The 23,308-nt window shown below is 43.7% G+C and overlaps 1 protein-coding gene across 1 annotated transcript in view; it reads left to right on the forward strand.

The window, feature by feature from the left end:
- Positions 1 to 23,308, forward strand: part of LOC146789831 (regenerating islet-derived protein 4-like) — a 191,697-nt gene that overhangs the window by 12,320 nt on the left and 156,069 nt on the right. The window contains exons 2-3 of the mRNA XM_085632189.1: positions 11,441 to 11,523; positions 12,330 to 12,427. Of these exons, the coding sequence (XP_085488315.1) occupies positions 11,460 to 11,523; positions 12,330 to 12,427 (162 nt within the window). The 5' untranslated portion in view covers positions 11,441 to 11,459. The remainder of the gene's footprint in view (positions 1 to 11,440; positions 11,524 to 12,329; positions 12,428 to 23,308) is intronic.

Genomic DNA, 23,308 nt, shown 5'->3' on the forward strand with positions numbered 1-23,308 from the left:
ATCACATTCTGGCAGACCCAAGTTGATGCTATTAGTATATTCTAAACGGCCACCTATTATTGCCGTTTTAATCGTTTTCATGGCTCCCAAGGATAGCTAGGAATTAAGGGGCATATTCTCAATAAAGTGACGGAGCGTGGCGTTAGCCTTGTTTGGCGTTCACGCTCCGCAACTCCGTAAACGCAGGTCTGAACTGTATTTACAAGAATGCGGCGCAACCCTGCGTTTCAGCCTGCACTAGTGCTAATTGCAGCTGCCTAGCGCCAACGCAGGCACTCTTGCACCATTGAGCAAGAGTGCCTGCGTTGCAGGGAAAGATTGTTTATTTGCAGTAAGGTGTTTCTTCCTGCATATAAACAATCACCAATGGCGATTTGGAACTTCTATGTCCTTCAATGTGCAGCACACATTGAAGTTGCAACGTGTCATTTTTAAAAAAGATTGTTTATGTGCAGGAAGGGACACCTTCCTGCACATAAACAATCAATGGGGTTTTGCTGTTTCTACGTGTGATGCACAATGCAGCACACATAGAAACAGCTAAAACAAAGAGAAATAAAGCATTTCTCCTCGTTTCGCCAGGGTAAGAACAGGCTTTTTTGTTCCTTATTTTGGCGCTGCTTCACATTTACGCCACCCTTGTAATTAGGGGGCAGCGTCAAAATAAATGGGTGATGCGGTGGAGCGCCCTCATCAATGCCAATTCCCTTCCCCTTTCACCCTAAGTCCTGCGTGAAAGGGTGCCTTATTTACAAGGCAGTGTTAAGCCATACTAAGTGGCTTAACGCTGTCTTGTAAATAAGGCAAAGCCTGTATCGCCACCACAACGTCACTAAAAGTGACGTTCTGGCGGCAATAGGAGCTTGGAAAAATGCCCCTAAGTTTCCTCACATTCTAGAGAATAAAAACTTCTATTGAGACCACACTATTAATTTGTGGTCTCAGCGACTACTGTTGATCCACTAAAATAACCAGACTTTTGCTGCAACTTTTGGTGTAGGAAGCGGACCTACAGGCATATTTATGAGGACCTTGCACCACTTTTGCAGCATGGAAAGTGGTGCGTGCGTAACACAGGGTTCTGAATCAGATTTATGGAGTCACACAAAGCCACTCTGAATGACTTTGAGTGACGTCATAAATCTTGAGTAAGGCAACCCAGCGCAAATTGCTGCCCCATCTTACTCTGCGCTCGGCAGGCGTTTCATGGGCGTTGTGGGAAGTTGGACTCTGACTGCATGGTTACCCCCACTTTGTTCCTGGTGTTTTGCTGGTTTTCGACTTAGTCTGAATGGGACCCTACTAATCAGGACCCCAGTCTATCTGCTTTCTCCCTAAATTGGTTGTTCATGTACTTTAGGTACACTCCAGATTGGATTCTGGGGTACCCTTATAAGTCCCTAGTATATGGTATACTATGTAACTAGGGCATAGGTACCCCAGAGGCCTCTCGAGGGCTGCAGCATGTATTATGCCACCACTAAGAGACCATTCAAAATGACACAACAGGTAAGCTACAGCAGCCTGTGTAAGGTGGTGCATGCACCCCTTACTTAGATATAGGTTCACTATATCTATCCGTAATACTGCACATAAAAACCTATCAGTCACCCCTATGACCGGCCTTATCAATCCTGAAGGCAGGGTGCTGGGTTTTATGTGAGAGGGTGCCCATGCATGAGCAGAGCACCTCTGCAGCCTTCGGAACCTATATTCCGGGGTTGTTTGTGATGCAGCCAACCATATATACTTAAGTGCATTATAACCTCGTGGTAAATGCTAACTTTAAAACGGTTGCATGGAAATATGTTGTGTTTCATGTCAAACGCCTTGGAATCATACCTCCACACCAGTAACTGGTGTGGGAAGTATGATTCCACCCTCCTAGAGTTAGAAATATGACCACACCGGTACACCCGGCACCAACTTTCTCGACCCTGGCATCACAAGATGGATGCTGCCAGCCACAGACATGAGTCTGCCCTCCTGCTGCTGGATGAAACTCCGGCAGGGGAAGGCTTGACAATAGGTTTCCTTTCACGGGGGGGGGAGGTGTGACAACCTCCCAGACAGGCTTTAGTGTATTGGGGCTGGGTGGGTGCACGATGAGAGTGCTTTGATGTCTGCACTGGGGGCACATTTCTTGTCCCTGTGCACAGTCCAGCTTAAACCGGTTGCAGGTGCTATCTGCCCCTGCTCTGGTGCACAACTGGAAAAGGGACATGGGTGTAGCCACCCCTCTGTCCTGACCCTCCCATAGGGGGGTCCCCAGAGTTTGTCCCACCCCTTCCTTGGGTATAAAGTAGGAACCCCTGGCTACAGGACTTTAGATTTACCTGGACAAAACTCTGCTACAGAAACTAAGTACTTCGACATTCTACACTACATTGGATGACTGAAGAGTCTCCTTTGGAGTAAAGGAGATACTACCCTGCTAAGCAGGCATCTGAAACGCATCTGACTGGTTTGCATCTACGCAGCTCCTGAAGTGCTCTGAAGATTTCTGCAACACAAGAGGTGGGTTCCCGTGGTCTCTGAGGTTGATCCACGCTCTCAGCAATTCTGAGACCCGCATCCCTTGTGGGGACCGTGCAACCCGAACCCCTGAGCATCGTGTACATTTGCAGTAGCATATGCTTTTTGGTGACCCCTGAGGCTGTGCTTTGGGCTACTTGTAGTCCTGACCCCGAGCAGTATTTCCACTGAAGATTTCCGGCCTACATTCCATGAGTGTTCCGTGGGCTGGTATTTTGTGATTCAGCTCTCGGTTCCTTCGCGATCCCTGGTCCGTTGGCCTGTGGGTCCCTCTGAAGGTAACTTTAACTTTCAGTGGGCTTTCCTGGTTGCTCCAGATGTGCCCTGACTCTCCATTGCTTGGGGAGTACCCAGGACCTTGCTGGTCCTCATCAAAGCACCTTGTCTCTGACGGGGTGGGTTGCAGTTGCCAAGGTTTGTTGGTGTTTAATCCGGACACTGACCCCCCAGCCCTTGACATCCTTCGTGGAACAGCTCACCTGCGGGCTTTGGTCATTGTCGACATCTCCTGGTCCCCGTGGTTGCCAAGTCAAGCTTCACCTCTTCTCACCTGAAACACCCAACATTGGTGGGCATTCGTCTATTGTGCCCCTGGTCACTGTGAACTGTCCCCTCTGCATTCAGGTTCTTCTCAGCTCTGATCCAGTCTTGGATCACACCGGACACTTCTCCTCTTCCCGGCAGCAGCACTTCTTCGCATCACGCCATTGAAATCAACGAGCGTTTCCGACACCACTTTACCCCTATGCACCGGGCTCTCCTGGGATAGGTAACACGGGTACCTCAGTACTCTCAAGGGTGCTGGCCTTAGAACCTTCTATATTCCAAAGGGTTTGCTTGAAGTCCTCTCCTAAGTGTCCTTTATCTTTAAAATTCCAACCGCGGCTTTCCCATAGAGTTGTACGGAGCTCGCATCTGTGTTCTCACACTGCACACGTCCACCGTGGGTATCCTGTGTCACTACCTTGGGTGGTTCCTTGGGGTCCCAGCGATTCTACGTGCTCTAGGCACTATGTCTAGTCAAGTCGGGGTTGTCATACCACTTTCTTAGTATATGGTTTGGTCTCCCCCTGGAGCCCACTGTGTATTGTGCTATTTACTGTTGTTCTAGTGCTTTAATATTGTGTACCTTGTTCTCTAATCTCATAAAGAGGTTAGTAGAGAGTGTTTAGTAATAAATACATATATTTTGCATATACCTTGTGTGGTTCTCCTTTCATTTGGTCATTCAGGAGGTTATAATCTGGTAAACCAAGCTTTTTTACATTCCTTCAAGACTTAGCCTGAAGGCTGCTATCCATAGCTACCACTAGGATAGCTTTCAATAAAAGTTGTCTTTAACCTAATCATAAATAAGGGTTGTTTGGACTGGTGCAAGGTGCCCACTATAACTAGTGGACAGCATATACCAGGCCAACTTCTCACATTGGTGTGCAGCGGTTGGGATTCAAGCTTGCTATTGTTTTACCAGATAATCTCATTGAGTGACTAACTGAAAACCACTAAAGGTACTAGGTACATATAAATCAAGACTAGAATAAGGTAAGTTCTACTGAACTTAGATTTGGGTAAGTCAAGGGTCTAGCACACCCTTTCTCCAACTCGAGAGTTTATTAATTCCCTCTAGGTTAGGTAGGTGCCACACCACATAACACTAGTATGTCTTCTAGGCCAGAAGCCAGTGGGCCTCTGGCAACTAAGTATGACCATATCCCATTCCAAGAATTGAGGAGTATGTGTACTGCTAGGAAACTGAAGACAAGGAAAAACCCTTGCACTCAACACCTCAAAGAGGTTTTGCTTTTAGATGACCTCAGAAAGACCCCAGGGTCTCATGAGGCAGGCAAGTTGGGTGGGACAGCAGAAGATGAAAGGCCAGGAAGTGAAAACTTCTATGACGTGGACTCTGATGCTGACCAGGAGGATCCAGAGGATCCTAACCTGGGCAATCCAATTCTTCCTGCAGGTGAGGGAGACGTCCTCAGTGGCCCTCTCCTTACCGCACCTGGAAGGGTTAACAGTTTACCAAGAAGATCAAGATCTCCTTCTCAGGAATCTAATCATTCTGGTACTTCTGTAGGGAGCTCTGTTTCTCATAGGACCTTTGATTTTCATAAAAGGGAGTCCTCTTATGAGAAGAAGTGTCAACTGCTTGAGTTTGAGAGAGCTAAGCTCAGAATCAAGAGAGAGCAATTGGCCTTAGATAGGGAATGCCTGGAGCTTCAGAGAGCTTCTAAAAAGTTGGGACTAGAGCCCCATGGTGGCAGCAACAGTGTCCCTAGAGGTAGAGAACATACTCATGACCATAGGCACCTGAACAAGATTGTTCCTCTCTACCAGAGTGGGGATGACATCCACAAATAGATAACTGCACTGGAGAGGGCCTGTAAAGTACAGAGGGTCCCTCAGGAGCAGTGGGCAGTAATCTTGTGGCTCTCCTTTGCAGACAAAGTTAGAGACAAGCTCCTCACTGTTAGAGAAGAGGATGCTGATAATTACAAAGTCTTGAAGAGTGCTCTGATTGATGGGTTTGGCTTAACCACTGAACAATAGAGGATTAAGTTCAGAGATACCCAATAGGCACAGACACAAGACTGGGTTAACTTTGTAGATTGTGCTACTAAGGCTCTGGAAGGTTAGATACATGTTGTGAGAAGTTGGCCTGGTATATGCTGTCCACTAGTTATAGTGGGCACCTTGCACCAGCCCAAACAACCCTTATTGATGATAAGGTTAAAGACAAACTTTATTGAAAGCTATCCTAATGGTAGCTATGGAGGGCAGCCTTCAGGCTAAGTCAGTGGTTCCCAAACGTTTTCAACCCATGGCTCCCTTGGCTTATTGGTTGTTGGCCGTGGCTCCCTATTATGTGAATTATTTTTGCGGGTGGATGGATGTAAGTTCAGCCGTGGGAGTACTTACACTTTTCTCCTCGAAAATAATTGGAATTACGTTGGGTCATGTACCCCATGACATGCCGAACAGTCATGGGGTACTCCTGTAGTGTAGAATGGGATGGAGCGCCTAGTTCAGTTGGGACATTTATCACACACTATAAATGTCAATTCTTTTATATTCATTAGATGAAAAATAACTTAATTTACATTAGGAAGATGTACTTACTTCAGGAAGGCAAATATTACAATCTGTTCTCAGAGTAAATGTTTGTGATTACTTTGTAGCTAAGACTATGCTGTGGGCTGTCTGACCATCTATGACAGAAATACAGCTTTAATGGTAAGTTTATCATTGTAGTTAAGGAGCAAAGTCAGGGCACAGTTTTGCAAGGCTATATCTAACTTGTTTCTGCAGATGGAATATACTGTTCTTGTTGAGCAGCATTGGTGGAACTGCACTGTTCGAGCACCATCCATTCTGGGGGTCGGTTGTGCTCCCTTCCTATCTCAGATTAGTTTTAGCTCAGGGTGTGTGCTCGTGATGCGCAGATGTGTTCTGAAGTAATGCAGAGTCGATAGAAGCAACTGACAGTGGCACTGTCAAAACTGCCAATGTAGAGGTTGAAAGTGCTACACTGGTATGAGGGACAATCTGAGGTTTATTGCAGATTGTCATTGAACAAAGGTTCATAGCTGGGTATGAATCGCTCTCTGGCCCCTCATCATAGGAACACTGTTGGAGTGGGTGGTGAGAAGCTACGCCGTCCCTGATGGGCTCGGCGCTGCTTGTCAGGGAAATGCAGTTGCAGCAGAAGGTGCAGTGGAATAAGAACATATAGGGCGCCTCTGAGCAGGTCTTAGTCAAGCTAAGCAGTGGTCACTATCCTCCAGCCTCTCTCAGTTGATTCCCTTTACTGATACTCAGAACCACCAGACTCCAGCTCTCCAGAAGCAAGGCGAAATCGCTCCATGGTGGGGCAGGTAGTGTTTCTCTTTTCTCTGTTTATTTTAAAAACAGCACTGTTTTCCTCAGGTCCGAAGTAATTCCCTAATCCTCCAGGAAAAACAAATAAACTTTTTTCCTCCTCTTCCGCATGTATTTTGGGAACTGTATGAGCCTGGAGGGTGCTGCTTATATCCAGTGCATTCATAGTTGGGCTCCAGCTAAACACATTTAAAATGTGCCCTGTATGTTCTCGGGTAGCTGCAATACAAATTGCTTTTCCTTCCTGTGTTCTATAGCAGCCTGCAAACATGACAACTGTCACTGAGGTTGTGGGTTGGCCACAGATGACCTCTTGCTATGCAGAAGCTCTTGGTTGCTGGCTTCTTAAGCAGAAAATACACGTAACCCATCTCCATTAGTAACAATCAGTTCTGCACTCTCAATAAAGAATGCTCTGCTGCCATCTGGTGGACAAAGGTTTTATGCGTTTACTCAATAACTCACATTTCTAATATGTTACCGGCAATTTATGACTTGAATTCGGATGGGATGATAGATTAAATACTGGAATTTTGATTACGTTCGCCAGTATTGATTCTGTCGGGTTCCAATATATCTCTGGGGTTGAGCTGGTTCCTGGTATCTCTGTGCTTGAGCTGACTCCTGAAATTGGCCCCTTTGATGTGAGTTCTGATATTGATTCGGATATTGATTCTGATATTGATTTTGATATCGTGGGCGAAATCCGCCCCTTCGAGTCCCTAAAAAACGTTCTTCACCTTGATATTTCTCCGGACCTGATCTAAATTGTGTATTATGATGGGGTGAGCCCTCACTATCTGAGTCCGTGGTATCTGAGAAAGTAGTTATTCATTTGTTGCCCCAGTGAAAGTTGGAGTTACTGGCGGTATTTTCGCTGGTGGGAGCGTAAAAATTCTCAGAAAGGTAGGGATAGGCCCGTTCTTGGGAAAAGAGTCTAATATATTTTCTAAGCTAGAGACACACAAATGCATACCTTCACAAACTTGGTCAGACTTACAACCGTGATATGGTTAGGATTGGTGTTTTACATTTGGTAGGCCTAACATTCTGAGCAGTCGATGAATAGTGAATCTTCAAGAGAAAAGTGAGGTTTAAGACATCTTGTGAGAATGATTAGTGATTAGGCTACTTTGTATGAGTCTGTGGAAAAACTGAGTCAAAGTAGGCCTCTATCTTGCACCTATATGGCTTCTTTCTGCACTTCTCTTGCTTCTTTCTCCACCTTTCTTCCTCTTTCTGGACTTCTGATGCCTCTTGCTGTATTTTTCTTGCTTCTTTCTGCACCTTTCTTCCTCTCTCTGCACCTCTCTTGACTCTTTGTGCACTTCTCTTGCTTCTTTCTGCATCTTTCTTCCTCTTACTGTACATGTTCTACCTATTTAGGCACAGTTAGAAATTAGCATTTAAAAAACCTTAGAAATTCACTGAAAAAAACACAGGTTTTAGAGACATTATAGTTAGGCTGACATTTCACTCGTACAAAACCAGAGAAATCCAGCCGTTATAGTTAGCTGAGCTAACTATTACTCGCGCCCCCACAATGCACTGCTGATGATGTCACATATTACATCACTCATGACATGGTCAGTGACATCACTGATGATATCTCAAATGGCATCACTGATGACATCATCCACTTAATATCTGATGCACTTCCTCACACCCTAATATAATCTTTCATACACCCACTCTAAAATACAGACTACCATTCTCGAAACCATAGACACACCAATACCAATTAGTACATACCCACGCACTGATTCATAGGTGTATACACACCTATTTACTCACTCAACCATACAGTCACTCACACAAACAGTCACCCTTCAATACAGCCACTGATGTTTTTGTTTACATCTGTTTTTATTGTTTTTTTAAAAAAAACACTCTTTGGCAGCATACATTACATACAGGAATTCGTAAGCATGTGCAGGTGATCGTGCCGTACTTGGGCCGATAGCTACTGTACTGTAACATGCATTCAAACTATACTTCAACCGCTACTCATTCCAGAGCAATACAGCCACCGATATATATACTCATACACCCATACAGATACTCACACACCACCACTCACCCATAGAGTTACTCACACACCTAGTCAGTATCCCAAAGAGTCAATCACACTGCCATTTACTCACCTATACAGTTATACACACACCACCTCACTCTTTCATACAGATACTAACACATACTTACTGTCTTTTACAATCAGTGACACAAGCACACACTCATGCATACAGCCACTCTCACAATCACTCACTCTCACATTTAGTCACTTATATACTCCAGCTCTCACATATACTGCCTTTCACATATGTAGTTACTCACACATATACCACTGAGACATCCATTCACTCACCAACACAGCTATATGCACACCCACTAACCCAAACAGCCCCTCACAGATCCACTCATGAACCCATACACACAGTGAATCACCCACTCACACATCCAAGGAGGGAGTCGCACACCCTCCACCCCACCCACACAGACACTCAGGCACCCGCACAGGTACTCAAACAACCAATCATTAACCCATATAGACACTCATGTAGCTACTCACGAACCCATGCAGCCACTTACATACCAACTGACAGACTGACATTCACACAGATTAGTCATTCACCCATGCATTCACTAAGACACATTCAATCACTCACCTATACAGTCAGTCAGGCACCCACTAAATCATCAATTCAGACACTCGTACACCCACACATTCTTCAATAAACCTTGGTGTGTCAGCTAACTATAACAGCTGGATTTCTCTGGTTTTGTACGAGTGAAATGTCAGCCTAACTATAACGTCCCTGAAACCAGTGGTTTTTTCAGTGAATATCTAAGGTTTTTTAACTGCTAATTTCTAACTATAACGTCCCTGAAACCTGTGTTTTTTTCTGTGAATATATATATATATGTGAGCAAGGCCGCAGGTCAGTGGCCGAAACGTGTCATATGAACCATCTTCTTTACGCAATTTGGAGTTTGTGCCCAAGCTGTTATTGACTTTGTAATGAACCGGGAATTCCTTGGATATATATATATATTTTTTACAGATATGTATCCGCTTCATACTAGCATGACTAAGATTCCACCTCTCTGGTTCTACCAAGTGTGGGCTTTCTTGGGGATCCGGACTGTTAATTTTATATTTAACTAGTGGGTTTTTAACACTTAATGCACAGGCACTTTATTTTCTTGCACTCTAACATGTAGCACTTTATTTGTGTGCAATATGACTTTACTGGCACTTTGAAATTCAGTACTGTGAGATTATATGTATTTTGACAGTAACCAGAGTTAGGATCATGCGTACACTATGTCATTATGACAGGAATTTTAGTGCACTATGTACCCATCACTGCTGATTTTTTACTGAGATTACATTGATTTATCAATTTTATAACCTCTTTAATTCAGTTTTAGCAGGTTTCAAAACTATTTATTTTCTCATCGTACTGTAAAGATTTCTTTGCACTCGCAAACGTAGTCTGCCGTCTATATCTATTGCTGCAATGTAGGAATGTCACTGTTTTCAGGTGTGTGAATTATCACTATTTAAATGCATTTCTCTTGTTAGCGCGTCATGTGATGAAGACCGTTTGTTCGGTCGAAACGTGTCATGCTGGGCACTGGCCAAGGAATGACTGGTTGCTTTCTTATGGACTTTGAGGAATAAAGCACTTCATCACCATTATGTGGTCCGTACCTGATTTGCCTGCGCGAGGTTGCGGCAAGCCTGGATTGTTATATATATTTTGTCTAATATAGCCCAAAATCAACCCGAAGGTATCTGAGCACTTTACATGAGCACCAGTTGCATTACAGACGATCACATTCATTTTGTTAGGCACAGGAAATTAAGTGATTTGTCCAGAATCACAGGATGTTGAGCGTCTCTGCCGAGACTCAAACCTGGCTTCCCAGCTTCAGGGTCCACTGCTCTGGCTATTAGATCACATCCTCATTTATTGTTTTAGATTGCGCAACTCCAATGTTGACTTTCAGGTCTACTGTGATTATCAAAAAACAAACACATTAAGCATAAATGGACTGCAGCAGTATATAACTAAACATTTTTGGTAACACAATTCAGCATATCCAATGCACTACCCTATTTTTCACCCTATACCGCTCTCAGTATATCCTCTACCTCAACTCTCTGACTCATATCAGTTGTCATTCTGCTACTCTTTCCAATGCACTACCCTATTTCTGATCCTATACCTCTCTGAATATATCATCTGCCTCCAATCTCTCATTCATCCCAAACTCCATACCACGATCCCCAAAATACCCCTTTCTAGACTCTTCCCTACTCTACCCCATTCATTATCTCAGACCTCTGTTACTATTCAGATCTCCCAAAATAGCCTTTCTAACCCTTTCCTCTGACTCTTCCCCCTCCACCTCCCTTTTTACTCATCCCAAGTCTCCTCCTACTGCTATGAGCTCCAAAAAAAAGGTATTCTAAATCCTTTCCTATTCTATCCATCCACTATCCTTTTCAATCCAAATAACAGACTAACATGTTCACCACTCAAATTACTTTCATATTTCACTAATTTACCACTGATCCTTTATGGGTTTCGGAGTAGCATGCTTCTCACCAAACAAGCACTTTGACGCCTTGTCAGGGGTAGTAAGCACTATATAAATGCAATTTCAATAAAATACAATAGTTGGGGCCAGGGTGAAGCTACTCTAATGGCCTCTATTCTTACAAATGAAATTGCAACTACAACACAGTACAGTATTCTGCAAACTCTGGTCCTGGCAAGCGTTGACACAAACTGGTTATTATTAGACACTAGTACCTTACAGTTTTGATTTCACCGATGTAAAGCAGGCCGCACCTCCGGACAAGCCTACAGTTCAAATGCATAAGAAACACAATCCAAGAGAGATCCAGAACTTATTTGTGTGAAATAGCATGCAATGTTGATGTCAATGCCCTCCCAAACGGTGTTGACTGCATTCTTTCTGATTTCACTATGGTTTGTCTTATTTATTTCAGAGAGAACATTTTGAGTATCATGGCACAGGCAGTGTACACGATGTTCCTCCTGAGCACTTTGGTTCTCACAGACGTCATGGCTGGTGAGTACTTATTGTCCCTAAACCATGCCTAGTGACCGACAATAAGCATCACATACACATCACAAGTATGCATGCTGCTCTGCTACTGCTACCTAGAACACAATGGCTCGAATATGCAGTCACTTAGAATGGGGCGCATTGGTTGTTAAATGGTTTAAAACAAAATGATGCCCCCCTGCAGAATGTGAAGAAGGGCCCCTGAGTCTCCCATATCTCATAGATATTTGTTGGCCTTGGGCTGATGAGGGCCCCCTGAAAGGTTGGGAGGGCCCTAAGGAATGGGAAGGGTTCCGCATTACGCCCCTGGTTTTGTTATTTTCAGGCTGAATAGGGTTTGTGGATTTGCCTATTATGAACTGGAGAGCTACTTCTCTCTCACCCAGTCAGGAACTGAAAGCCATGGGCTGTCCCCACCTGACCATGAGAGGGTTCTCAAAATCAAGAGTAAATCTCTATAGCTCTAGCTGCCCAAACATGAATGTGCTCCATCTTTGGCCCCTCGTAATAGATCCGTCCAACCAGAGACATGACACAAACTCATCGTCATCAGTTAAGCTTGCTGCTGTAAAAGATTGACCTTCACAATATCTCACATACATCAATTATGGGTAGTTGGGAGACTCCTCTATTACTATATGTTCACAGGTGGGTAAAACCACTCTTAAAACTGCGAACAAAATTTGTGAATCTGGGCCAAGGCTTTTAACTCTGGTGGTAGCAGCCTTGTCCCTTTTAACTTTTTTTGTCACATTTAGTACATTGAGAATATTGCCCAACATGATTGTTGTGACTTTCCTTCCAAACAGGCCCAATGGCTCGATCCAGTTGCCCTCGTGGATGGTTTTACTACAAAGCAAATTGTTATGGATACTTTCGAAATGCCCTCTCTTGGTCGGAAGCGGAGGTGAGTAATGCCATCTTAGTGAGATCCGTAGACTGCTTAGAATTGAGATATCACAGGACCATTGTCGGGTTATTGATTTTGGCGGTTGCTTAGGGTGTGTGGGAGCAATGATGACAGTCTTATAGGCTATCCATTGGTTAATAATGATGGAGATCTTCTTTGGCTATCAATAAATACTATCCTATTACAAGTGAGCTGTGACGTCAGGGTGTCATTAGCTTCACTAAGCACACAGCGGGTTGCCACCTTTTCTCAAAAACTGCGAGCGAAGTTGCCCGAAAACATGAACAAGACGTGTGCACCAGAGGCAGGGAAACATGTAAATTTTTACTTCTTCTGGCATAGACAGCATGCTAGTCTGCGTAGATTCATTGTCACAAATGCTGAAGAGAAGTCAGGTGCCAGGAATACAATGTAGTAATTATGGCAGATAAGTGCCGTACACTACTCGCACGCAGAAAGGAGTGTCACAGCCTGCCTCTTAAGCACTGTTGAAAACAAGAGCACCTACAGAATTCAGCTGGAAGTAGCAATATCTCAGGTACTAGGCAGCAGTCAGTCGCTTAAAAACAAGGTAAAAAGACCAGCCTGGTCATACTGAGGGAAGGCTGCTCTTTGTGGCATAACGGCTAGAGCCGCGACCTTTGGATCTGGGGTACCAGGTACGAGTTTCGGCGTCCTCTCATCATCCTGTGATTCTGGGCAAATCACTTAATCTCCCCCGTCTCCAAAAAAACCTTAAAGGTCCTTGTGTAACATAACTGACGCTCATGTAAAGCGCTCTAATACCTTCGGAACAAGTTCTCGCTGTCTAAAACTGCAAAAAAATAGTCCGGATTTGCTCCCAAACAAATAGTTTGCAATAAGCTATTTTTCTATATATATTTTTCCAACTGTGAAAAAGCTTTATATTCTATATCGGACAGATTTTATTTTGTATAATGCACCACGTCAAATGTGAAACTTTAGCCATTCATTGTTTTTTTTATCCACCAACACCATGCTGCATTCTGGCACGGGAAGTTAAATGTTGATAATATGTGCATGTAAAAGGCCACCATGGAAAGAGCTCCCGGTTAAAAAGCGAGTTCTGTCTCAAACTGCAAAACATGAAACTTGGCAAAACAGGATATTGGCAAATTGAGACCATGAGATTTGTGGGTTTAAAGGCACAACACGTGAGGTGATGACTCTGTAGGATATGCGCCTTTTCTGCTTGGTCAACCCGGATTTTTCGCTGTTTGCTGGACCATATATTTTTATGACTGTAGAACTCTATGAACTGTAAATAACTAAGTGTACTGTTCCTAGCAGTGAGAAAAAAAAAGAACTGAGTATTAGCTCCTATGAGGAGCGAGGGCACTAACACACCCCGAAAGGTGTCATGCTTCATCATAGGGCAGCTCCTCGTTGGGCCGGTGCTGCAATGCTCTGGATCCATGGAGGGTAGGTCGGTCGCACTCCGCGCACTGAACGAACGAGTCGGTTGCGACGAAAATGTGCATCCTGTGACTCCGGAGCTTCCGGACTCCTTTTTCCTTTGCTTCGGATCCCTAGAAGAGGAACCTGGGTGCAGATGGTGTATTTTGTGACGGTATGGTTAACCGATTCTTATATTTAGATGTGAACCACCCCTGTGGTGGGCAGCACCCATTGTGCCATCACGACAGTGACAGTGCAAACATGACATCAGACCTATTATTTCTTGTCTGACTGTTGCAAATTCGACTTGACAAAATAACTGCTTTTGACAGCTCAAAACCTTCCTTTTAAATATTTTATAAGTCACTCGTAAGTAGGCCTTATTGCCCTTAAGGCTTGGTGCATGGTATTTAAAAGTAGGACATGTGAAAAGTTAATGTTACACATGCCCCTACAGTGAAAAGGCCCCAAAGCTATTTTCACTCTAGCAATGCTGGCTGTTCTACACTGGGATGCAACATTAAATACTAAAACTGCATCTCTGGAATGAGACTAAATAGACAAATAATTAAACAACTGTTTGTAATACTTATGAAAAATCCAATTAATTGAAGAAGTCGTTTTTATACTAAATATAAAGGAAAAGTAACAATTTCGAAAATCTCCTTTTCGCGGCTTGAAGCCTCTGGAAGCCCATTTACATTTATTCTCCCACTTATGCCAGCCAGTAATCATAATTTGAATAGGAGTAAATGGGCGTGAAATGCCTCCTGGAAGCAAATAATAGGCTGACCTGAAAGTGCCGAAGTAACCCCTCTCAACCAGAGAGAATATCCTGGTTGGGGCTGTTAGCATCCTTCGTGACAATATAGTCTCAAAAGTCTCTAAGGGCTTTTCATAAAACCCTTGGGACGCACTTTAACGAGGCCTCCTCTGTCACATGCAAGTGTTAGCTATCACCTGGGCAGGGACCATCTTTCCCATCCCCAGCCAGGCAGGCTCCAATCACAGTGGGTCTCGTTTTGACATTACAGTTTTCAAAGCCTGCTTGACAAGTCTGCTGGATTTATATATAATGACTGGAGGCACATTTCAAAAGAAGGATCCCAAAACAATTCTTGTGCAACCACTGTCTGGTTGCTGAAAACTAACCTTTTTTTCCTGCCATACTTCTGCATCTGGGTTTATTGAGGGTATTGTAGTGGCTTCAAATTGGATTTTAGGGTTATATCTGGGAGAACACAAGAATCACCATAGTACACTCCCCACACACACGTCTGTTGCAGCGTGGAATGCAAAATCCCTCCCTTCGTTACAGACCAAAGGTTCCACAACTCAATCACTACACTCGCTGGTGGGGCCCATAACACCAACATTCACTCTCGATTGGTCTGCTTCCTAGGGAGGTGGTTGTTCCATCCGCTGAAATGAAAGGAAATACCCTTTGACCTTAATGAGCAAAAGATTTACCTAACCTTCTTTAACTCCACAAGCCCTTAACCTCACCTTTTGGTATTCCTCTCATGGATTGGCCATGGATCAGATAGTCTCTGGTTTAGTCGTTTTTCTAATTCACTAATCACTTTACTTTAATACATCTTCCCGAAATAAACAACCCAACACATTTATGTAATGAATCAAAGTAAATTTTATCTAATAAATGCAAATAAAATCAATAATTAGTCAAGCAGCTGGCCATCCTATTTACCTATTCTGGCTAATTGTCGTCCTCTAAGTCAAATACAGTCGTTCTGTCAATCTATGCCCATGAAAAGCAATTGTTCAGTTAATCAGGAAATTGGGCATCTGATCAGTCCGTCAAAGATTCAGGGAAACAGCTGTCCTGCAGTGTCACCGTCCTCTCCGTCAGCATAACGTCAGGAAATTGAAAAACGACCGTACATCCTCACTATTCTATCAATTTTTATAGTGATTTCAATGTCAAATTGTAACAAGAATGAGTTTTAAACTGTTCTGATTGGCTAGTTAGGGGTCGTCCTACAAAGTTCTCATAAGGTTTAGTCCATGGTGTCATCACACTTGTTAGTTCCGGTTTTTAAAGAAAGTCTTTTGTCTGTAGGGTTGGCACTTTTCCCAGTGCGACCTTGATGGGTACAGCTTGCCTGGGGTCAGGACGAGGCCAATGTTGCTCATCTTAACGCAGGCGCACTTCACCCAGAATCTCGTAGAGTGTTGTCGAATGTGTCGATTAAGAAGGCGGCCATCTTTTAGAAGGCCCGAATGGTCAACTTAAGCAAAGAAACACAAAAACGTAATTAATACATAGAAATGACTAATAAAATGTTATTCCCTCGCTAATACACATATGTGTGTGTATTTATCTAGCAAAAGCAACACTCATTGCGGATTATACTCACTTTATAAAGCACAAATCACAAATACATCACAAAAGCAACATAAATCATGCAATATTCTAATTACCTATCATTAGTATGCGTACATAATTTATTTTACGTATTAATTAGGCCATGCAAATGCAATTCCCACGTGTGTTTCATATATTAGTAAGGTTGGTAAATATCCACAGCAAAGCAATTAGTACAATTACTATTAGTTAATTATTCTGATTAATGTAAACATGCCAATGAAGAGGGTATACAACTTTTCTAAAATAAACCCGCTCCAGCACGTTCAGCTCTCAGAACTCAAGTTTAGTGTGGCCAAAGACTTTTACCACCCTGAAAAAAATGCCCAAAGTGGGTAGGTTTAGCCCTGAGAACCTTTACTTCATTGGGCAGGGTGTCCCCATTGGGTAGGGTGATCCACTAGCTTCAGCCAAGCATAAATGTGTCATCTCCAGGCCCCCACTTTATAAAACTCTAGGACCTGCTGTCTGAGACCTGTGAGACCTGAGAATAGCCCTAATGGACTGAACCTGCCCTCCATCTTCTATCAAGGACACAGAAGAGGACTTCAGAGGTCATAAGTCTGACCTCCTGTTCAAGCTACAGGAGCACACAACACTACAAAAGGTCTTTCCTGTAATTGCCCTGCTGACCAGGGGCAAGTAGACCTGATCTGAACCCTGCTACTGGCTTCTGCCTCACACCCACTCAGTCTCTAAGCACCTCCCCTGAGTTCTTGTTTTGTTTTTAGAAGTGTACTCCTGTGGTGGATTGGGACTTAAAAGACTATGGGCCAAATTTAGATCTTGACGGACATGTTACTCCATCACAATGGTGACGACCAATAGCAAGACCACCGAAATATAAATGCCATTATATCCTATGGGATTGATGTTGTGGCAGATGGGATATCCTCACCGTTCTGGCGGAGTAACCCGTCTCCCAAGATCTAAACCAAGCTGTATGTTAGAAGGCAACATCTTTACTAGGAGCACCTTGTTGGCTCCATTGCGGTCAGTGTCAAATTGTGCCTATGTCCTGGTCTACTACGATCATTAACTATCATTGCCAGTTTTTGCTTCTTGGTGCTATTCCTACTTAAAAATTCATATCTCAGGCTCCCCTTATTGAATTTTTCATTTTGGTATCATTATGTTTATTAGAATGTACTCTATTTCTGGGGATTTTTATTGTTTTGCATTTTGACTTTATTACTGTTTTGGTAGTGCATTAATTCTTTACAAATTGCCTCCAAAGTTAAACCTGTCTGCTCTGTGCCATAGCCACCAGCGGTTGAGCTCTTGTTAATTTAGTGACTTTGGTGATTCACCCTAACAAGAATTGTATTTCTTGCTTACAGTGGGTACCTACCTTCTCCACTAATACCTCAATTTCTTACTAATGCTATTTATTATAAGAAATAAATGTATTTTGAGTGCTTGATTAAAAAGATATTCTAAGATCACTCAAAATTCTTGACCTTATAAAGGCATTCGCCCCAGGGCCTCCTCCCTCTATATGGTAATTGAACGCTTTGATGCTAGCAGTTTCCTTATAATGTATGATTGGGGCTACTTTAATAATCTTATAGGACTAGCAATGTGTTAATAATGGTAAAGGTATCATTATGCTAGTGATCTGTTGCTAACGATAACGGTTTCTTCAGGCTTATGATGGCATGCCAGTGATACCTCTCTCAAGAAACAATAGGCAGATAAAGAGCCAAACTCAATACCTCAATGCCATAGCTAACCATATCTGAAGGCTGCTCATTATGGAAATCTCAAAGCAATGCTGATGAGCTTTTGTTGATATTAACTGATTACACTGGGGTTGTCATACAGCTGTTAATGAGATACTAATGAAAGAATTGTCATTGGTCTATTGATGGACTGATAGTGGATAGTATTGAATTGCAACATTATATAGCACTTCCTACCCCTATGTGGGGTGCTGAAGTGCTTGCCTGCTTGGGTAGCATGCTGCACCATGTAGGATGTGTGGTTGGAAGAATGTTGCCTTTGTTTTCATCAGATGTGGGAAGAGTTTCCATGTTGAGTGTGAGGACCACCAAGGTGCAGCTATCGTGTTATGAGACACAGTGCTTAGCAGTGTGATGTATGAAGAAGGGTCAGAGTTAGGCATGCAGTTTAAAGCTTTTAATAAGCTGGCAGCCTTAAGCGCCTATGCAGGTCTCTTTATGGCGTTTCCTATGTTCATAGTTCACTTCGCTGGTTACTGCACAGGGTTGTCCATTTGAGAAATTTTGTTCAAAGTTTTCAGGCCTGAGCATGTGTAAGTTGAGTGGAGAAGTGGTGGAGAAATCTGCTGGGATGGACTTTGCTAATAACATTGCAGTTCTGATTATTATTCTAACATGCCAAGATGTGACCGTAGTATGTAGCTATTCAGGACTTGCAGTTGTGGACTAAATTAGAGTCTTGCTTAGGTCAACGATATGAGGAAGATCTCTTAGTTATTCCAAACCTGTTCAGATGATGATGGCTGGTTTGTAGATGTAGAATAGTAAACTACTGGGTGATGGATGTGACCCTTAGCAGCTTTGTCTTATGTGAGTGTAATAGTGTCAAGAAGTAAAGAGAAATATTAAGCAACTTGTATGAACTACAACCAACGATCTGACTGCTAAGTGTTATGATATTAGTTTTAGTGTGGTTTATGTTTTATATTGTTATTGCATTACATAGTGGGCTGATAATAAATAATAATGGGGTTTTGATAAGACTGTTGATGGGCTGACATTTATAGTGATAATCTGAAGCATTAATTAGTTCACAAGGTTTCAGTGTCTCAAAGGACTATCAGCTGGTTGCTGCAAATGAAGGTCTCTTGCACTAGTGTAGGGCATTTGATGATGTAGATGTCTTAAGGCTGTCAGCAGGCTTATAAAGGTGGAGGGTGTCACTGGGCTAATAACATTGCCGTGTTGCTGGCCTCATCGTTGCTGAAGGGACTCTATATCCCATAAATCACTGGCCTTAGGAGGAGGGGTCATGTCCCAACAGTCTCCCAATGCCGACGCGCTGAAGCGCTGCACGATGTCCAGCAGCATGGGACTCCGTGTTCCTGGCCTCCTCGTTGCTGAAGGGACTCTACATCTCATAGCTCAATGGCCCTAGAAGGAGGGCCCAACTGCTCCTGCTGCCAGTGAGCTATAAAGCATTGTAAGATCGCCTGTGGCGCTAGACTTCATGATGCTGGCCTCATTTTTTCTGAACCGGTTCCACATCCCATAACTCACTGGCTCTAGGAGAAGCAGTCAGGTCCCAGCCGCCTACCGCTTCAAACTCTCTTTAAAGCGCTGCAAGATCTCCCACAGTGCGGCCTGCACCCAGGCCAAGGGCGGGCCCATCCTACACCCGTCAGTGCCAGGTGGGTGGAGACAGATCAAGGCCACTCCCCTAGGTCTTTTATTCTGATGACCCAACCAACCAGGGTAAGATATATAGGGGGATATATACAATAGAAGTGGCGGAGTGAGGCGTTACTTCTGAAATGCAAGGCTGCACCATATTTACAAGAATATGGTGTAGCCTTGCTTTCCCCCTGCAATGGCGCTACACTTAACAGTGTAGCGCCAACACAGGCACCCTTGCACCATAGTGCAAGAGTGTCTGTGTCCAGGGGAGGATTGTTTATGTGGAGGAAGGTGTCCCTTCCTACATATAAACATTCCTGAAATGCCATTCTGTCACTTTCAAGTGTGCTGCTTCATGCAGCACACATGAAAGTCACAGAATGGCATTTTGTTTAAAGATTGTTATGTATAGGATGTAGGACCTTCCTGTACATAAACAATCCATGGCATTTTTACTTTTTCCATGCGTGCTGCACAAGGCACAAGGCAGCGCACATGGACAAAGCATAAACAATGAGAAATAATGCACTTCTCCTTGTTTCGCCCACTTAAGACCAGGTTTTCCCTGGTCATAATTTTGCTGCTGCCTCCTATATACGCTGCACATAGGGGGCAGCGTCAAAATCAATGGGTGTTGCGGTGGAACGCCCACCGCAACACCCACTGCCCACCCCTTTCACGCTAACCCTAGCATGAAAGGGGCATTATTTACAAGGCAGCGTTCACCCACGTTAAGTGGCTTAACGCTGCCTTGTAAATAAGGCTAAGCCCCTATCGCCACCACAACGCCGATAAAAGTGACGTTGGGGTGGCGATAGGGGCTAGTACATATACCCCATAGTTTTATATATGTTGCAAGTACTGCGGACTGATTTAAGGTCTGTTCTCCTGACTGTTCGGGCCCAGTGTGTGGGCTCAAAATGGTATCTGCAGTGAGCTGTTTGTGAACAGACCTTGCCCTCCGTTTGTGACTGTGGAACAACATATGTAGAGTTTTAAATCTTTTGTAGTGTCTTTGGTGAACCTGGGCATCGCTTGTACCCAGCAGAGCGGGCACTGTGTCTCGCTATGGAGAAGTGTAAAGCAACTACAACCCTTTAGTAAAAAAGGATTAAAGATCACAAACCTGCTATGAACCCTCGTTCGATAATCCAGTCGATAACTTAACCCTCAATAAAATAGACAATTTGATAGAAGTTGTCAAAAATCTCTTGGGAGGAGGTGATCCCTGTAACTTACAGTCTAGGTCCGCACCGAAGAAAGTCCTGTATTTTTATTAAAGAAAAGAAAGGTGAACGGAAATTGTATGTGGCAGAATTAAATAAATCCGCACTCTGCTTTGGCCAAATTAAGGGCCAACGCCACCGAGAGTGGATAAATTGCCACCTCGTCTGATTCTGCATCTATTGATCAGGTTCCTGTATCACTGTCTCCTGTGATAACATGTGCAAATAGATTTCTGCCCTTTGCAAGCCCTACCCCAGTTTTGGGACCCTTAGAAGGTCCTCCAAAAGCATCCGAGATTTTGACTCCTTCCGCTTTGAACACACCTTCCTTGGATGCAGCTAAAGCAGTACAAAATGCAGGCTGAGAAGTGGGTTCTGCTGATGTGGTTCGTATAATACAAAGGCAGAGAGGGTCGACCTGAGTTCTATGCTAGCCTCACTAACGAAGAAATTGGGCAGCTTAGATCCCTTCTTAGGCCGCCTACTGCTCCCACCTCTGCCCAACATGTGCTCTGTCCCATCTTTAAATCATTAGTTGATCAAAAAATACAGAAAGAAAAATCAAAGTGTCATGAAACAGACTGCACTCTGCCAATCTCTCTTCCCCTTAATGACCTGCTTTCCATTGCTCGACCCATAGCAAAGACTTGCGATTGACGGCCACCACATATAAAATCTGGGATGGTAGGGTTACCCGTGATTCTGATTCAAAGCCTAAGCCTACACCAGAAATGTCTCATTTGTTGGGAAATCCATCTCCTTTATATATAGTAAATGTCCCCTCGTTATGCAAGAAAGGATTTGAAGACGAAGAGCCCCTAATAAATAAATGCATATTCCATACATGCTTAGTCTACGACTGTCGCTCTGTCATTTGCTCTGTTCATGCAAAACGCTTTCTTGACCCCTCCAACCGCTAGGGCGTTATGATTGCATTAGTCTAGAGGTGAAGGCAAAATCCCTAGTGGAAGGCTTAGTTAATATAGGCTTGCAGAGAGATTTATCACCTAGCTCAATGAGTAGGTTTAAACTGAACCCTCCATCCCCTTGTGATTTATCGCATGAACGAAAGGAGATACCTTACAACCAGGCAGAGGCCCTGGGCACCTCCACGATAGATTGACTGGATGTTGAGTTCCAGACATCTGGAATGTAGTGGGGATTAAGTCCAAGCTAGGCGATCCGATCTGGGGGGACTTTATTTTTAAACCATATTTTTATTGTTGAAAACCAGCAGAATAATCACGTGACAGTACAATTTATACATTCTTCGTCCTAACTTTGTTACACAGCATGATCAGTGTTCATCTTTTACATATATTTTGCGATAGCAGGTTCTTTCCCTTGTCTTATCACTAGTTCTCTTCCCTGTTGGTGAAGCTGAGACTGGGCCTGGCTGTCTCCTCCAGTGGGGGCGTGCAGGGATACCCTCTGTACTGATTCCATTTAGCCCAAATTTTCCCCCATTTCTTCAGACAACCCCCACTAATATACACTGCTTTCTCAGCTACCATACACCAATCCATATCTTGTGCCCATTCCCCTCAGGTAGGTATTTCACCCGTTACCATAAGACCCAGTGTGACCCAGGTTCGATCTGCCTGTCCTAGGTCAGAGTCACCCCATACATTTAAAATACACCATTTTAGGGCTAAAGTTAATGTCACTCCTATCACTCTTGTCATACAGGTAATTCTTCTGAGTATTGTTTGATTCTTTGGCACTCCCACAGGATGTGGAAAAAGGTCTCTTCATCGCCACATTCTCTATAGCAGAGGGTATCTTGTTTTCTACCCATTTTATTAAGTGTATTGCAAGAAATGTATGCTCTATGAAGAGGTTTAAGTTGGATCAATCTGAACCGGGCCCAAATGGCCACCTCCTTGGGGGATGCCAGGGCGTCCGGTCAATCCTCCTCTTGCAGGTCTGCTATATCCCCATCGGTCCCTCAGGCTCCCCAATGGTCTGTCATGTTGTTTATCAGTTTCTGATGTCATGGAAATTGCTTTTCAGGTGAGGTGCTCCTCTGGGAGATGATACTCCAGCGGTGATTGATTCTCCCTGGGCACCACCGCTCTTATGGCGTGTCTGATCTCCAAGTATCAAAAAAACTCCTTGGGGTTTAAGTCATTCGACTTTTGCAGTTGCTCAAATGATTTCATGCATGTGCCAGTGTGTAGGTCTCCCACCGTCGAGATTACAGTCAGGTCCCACTTGTCAAATCCTGCTTTTTTTCTCTATTGTGCCTAATTGTTGCGAATCCCACAGTGGGGTTGCTTTGGTGATTTTATTTTTCCACCCCTGTTTAGTCTACAAAAAAGAAGGGTACGAAGTTCCTTGGCAGTATATTACCCAGCCAAAAAAAAATAATAATAAATGTACTACAGGTAGTAAAGAAGTGGGGGATTCCTCCTGTCGGAACTAGGGCCCTCACACACCCAGCAAGCTAGATGTCATGCTTCATCATATGGGCCTGCTCCTCGTCGGG

This window comes from Triturus cristatus, chromosome 10 (genome assembly GCF_964204655.1).
Source record: "Triturus cristatus chromosome 10, aTriCri1.1, whole genome shotgun sequence".
Classification (NCBI taxonomy): domain Eukaryota; kingdom Metazoa; phylum Chordata; class Amphibia; order Caudata; family Salamandridae; genus Triturus; species Triturus cristatus.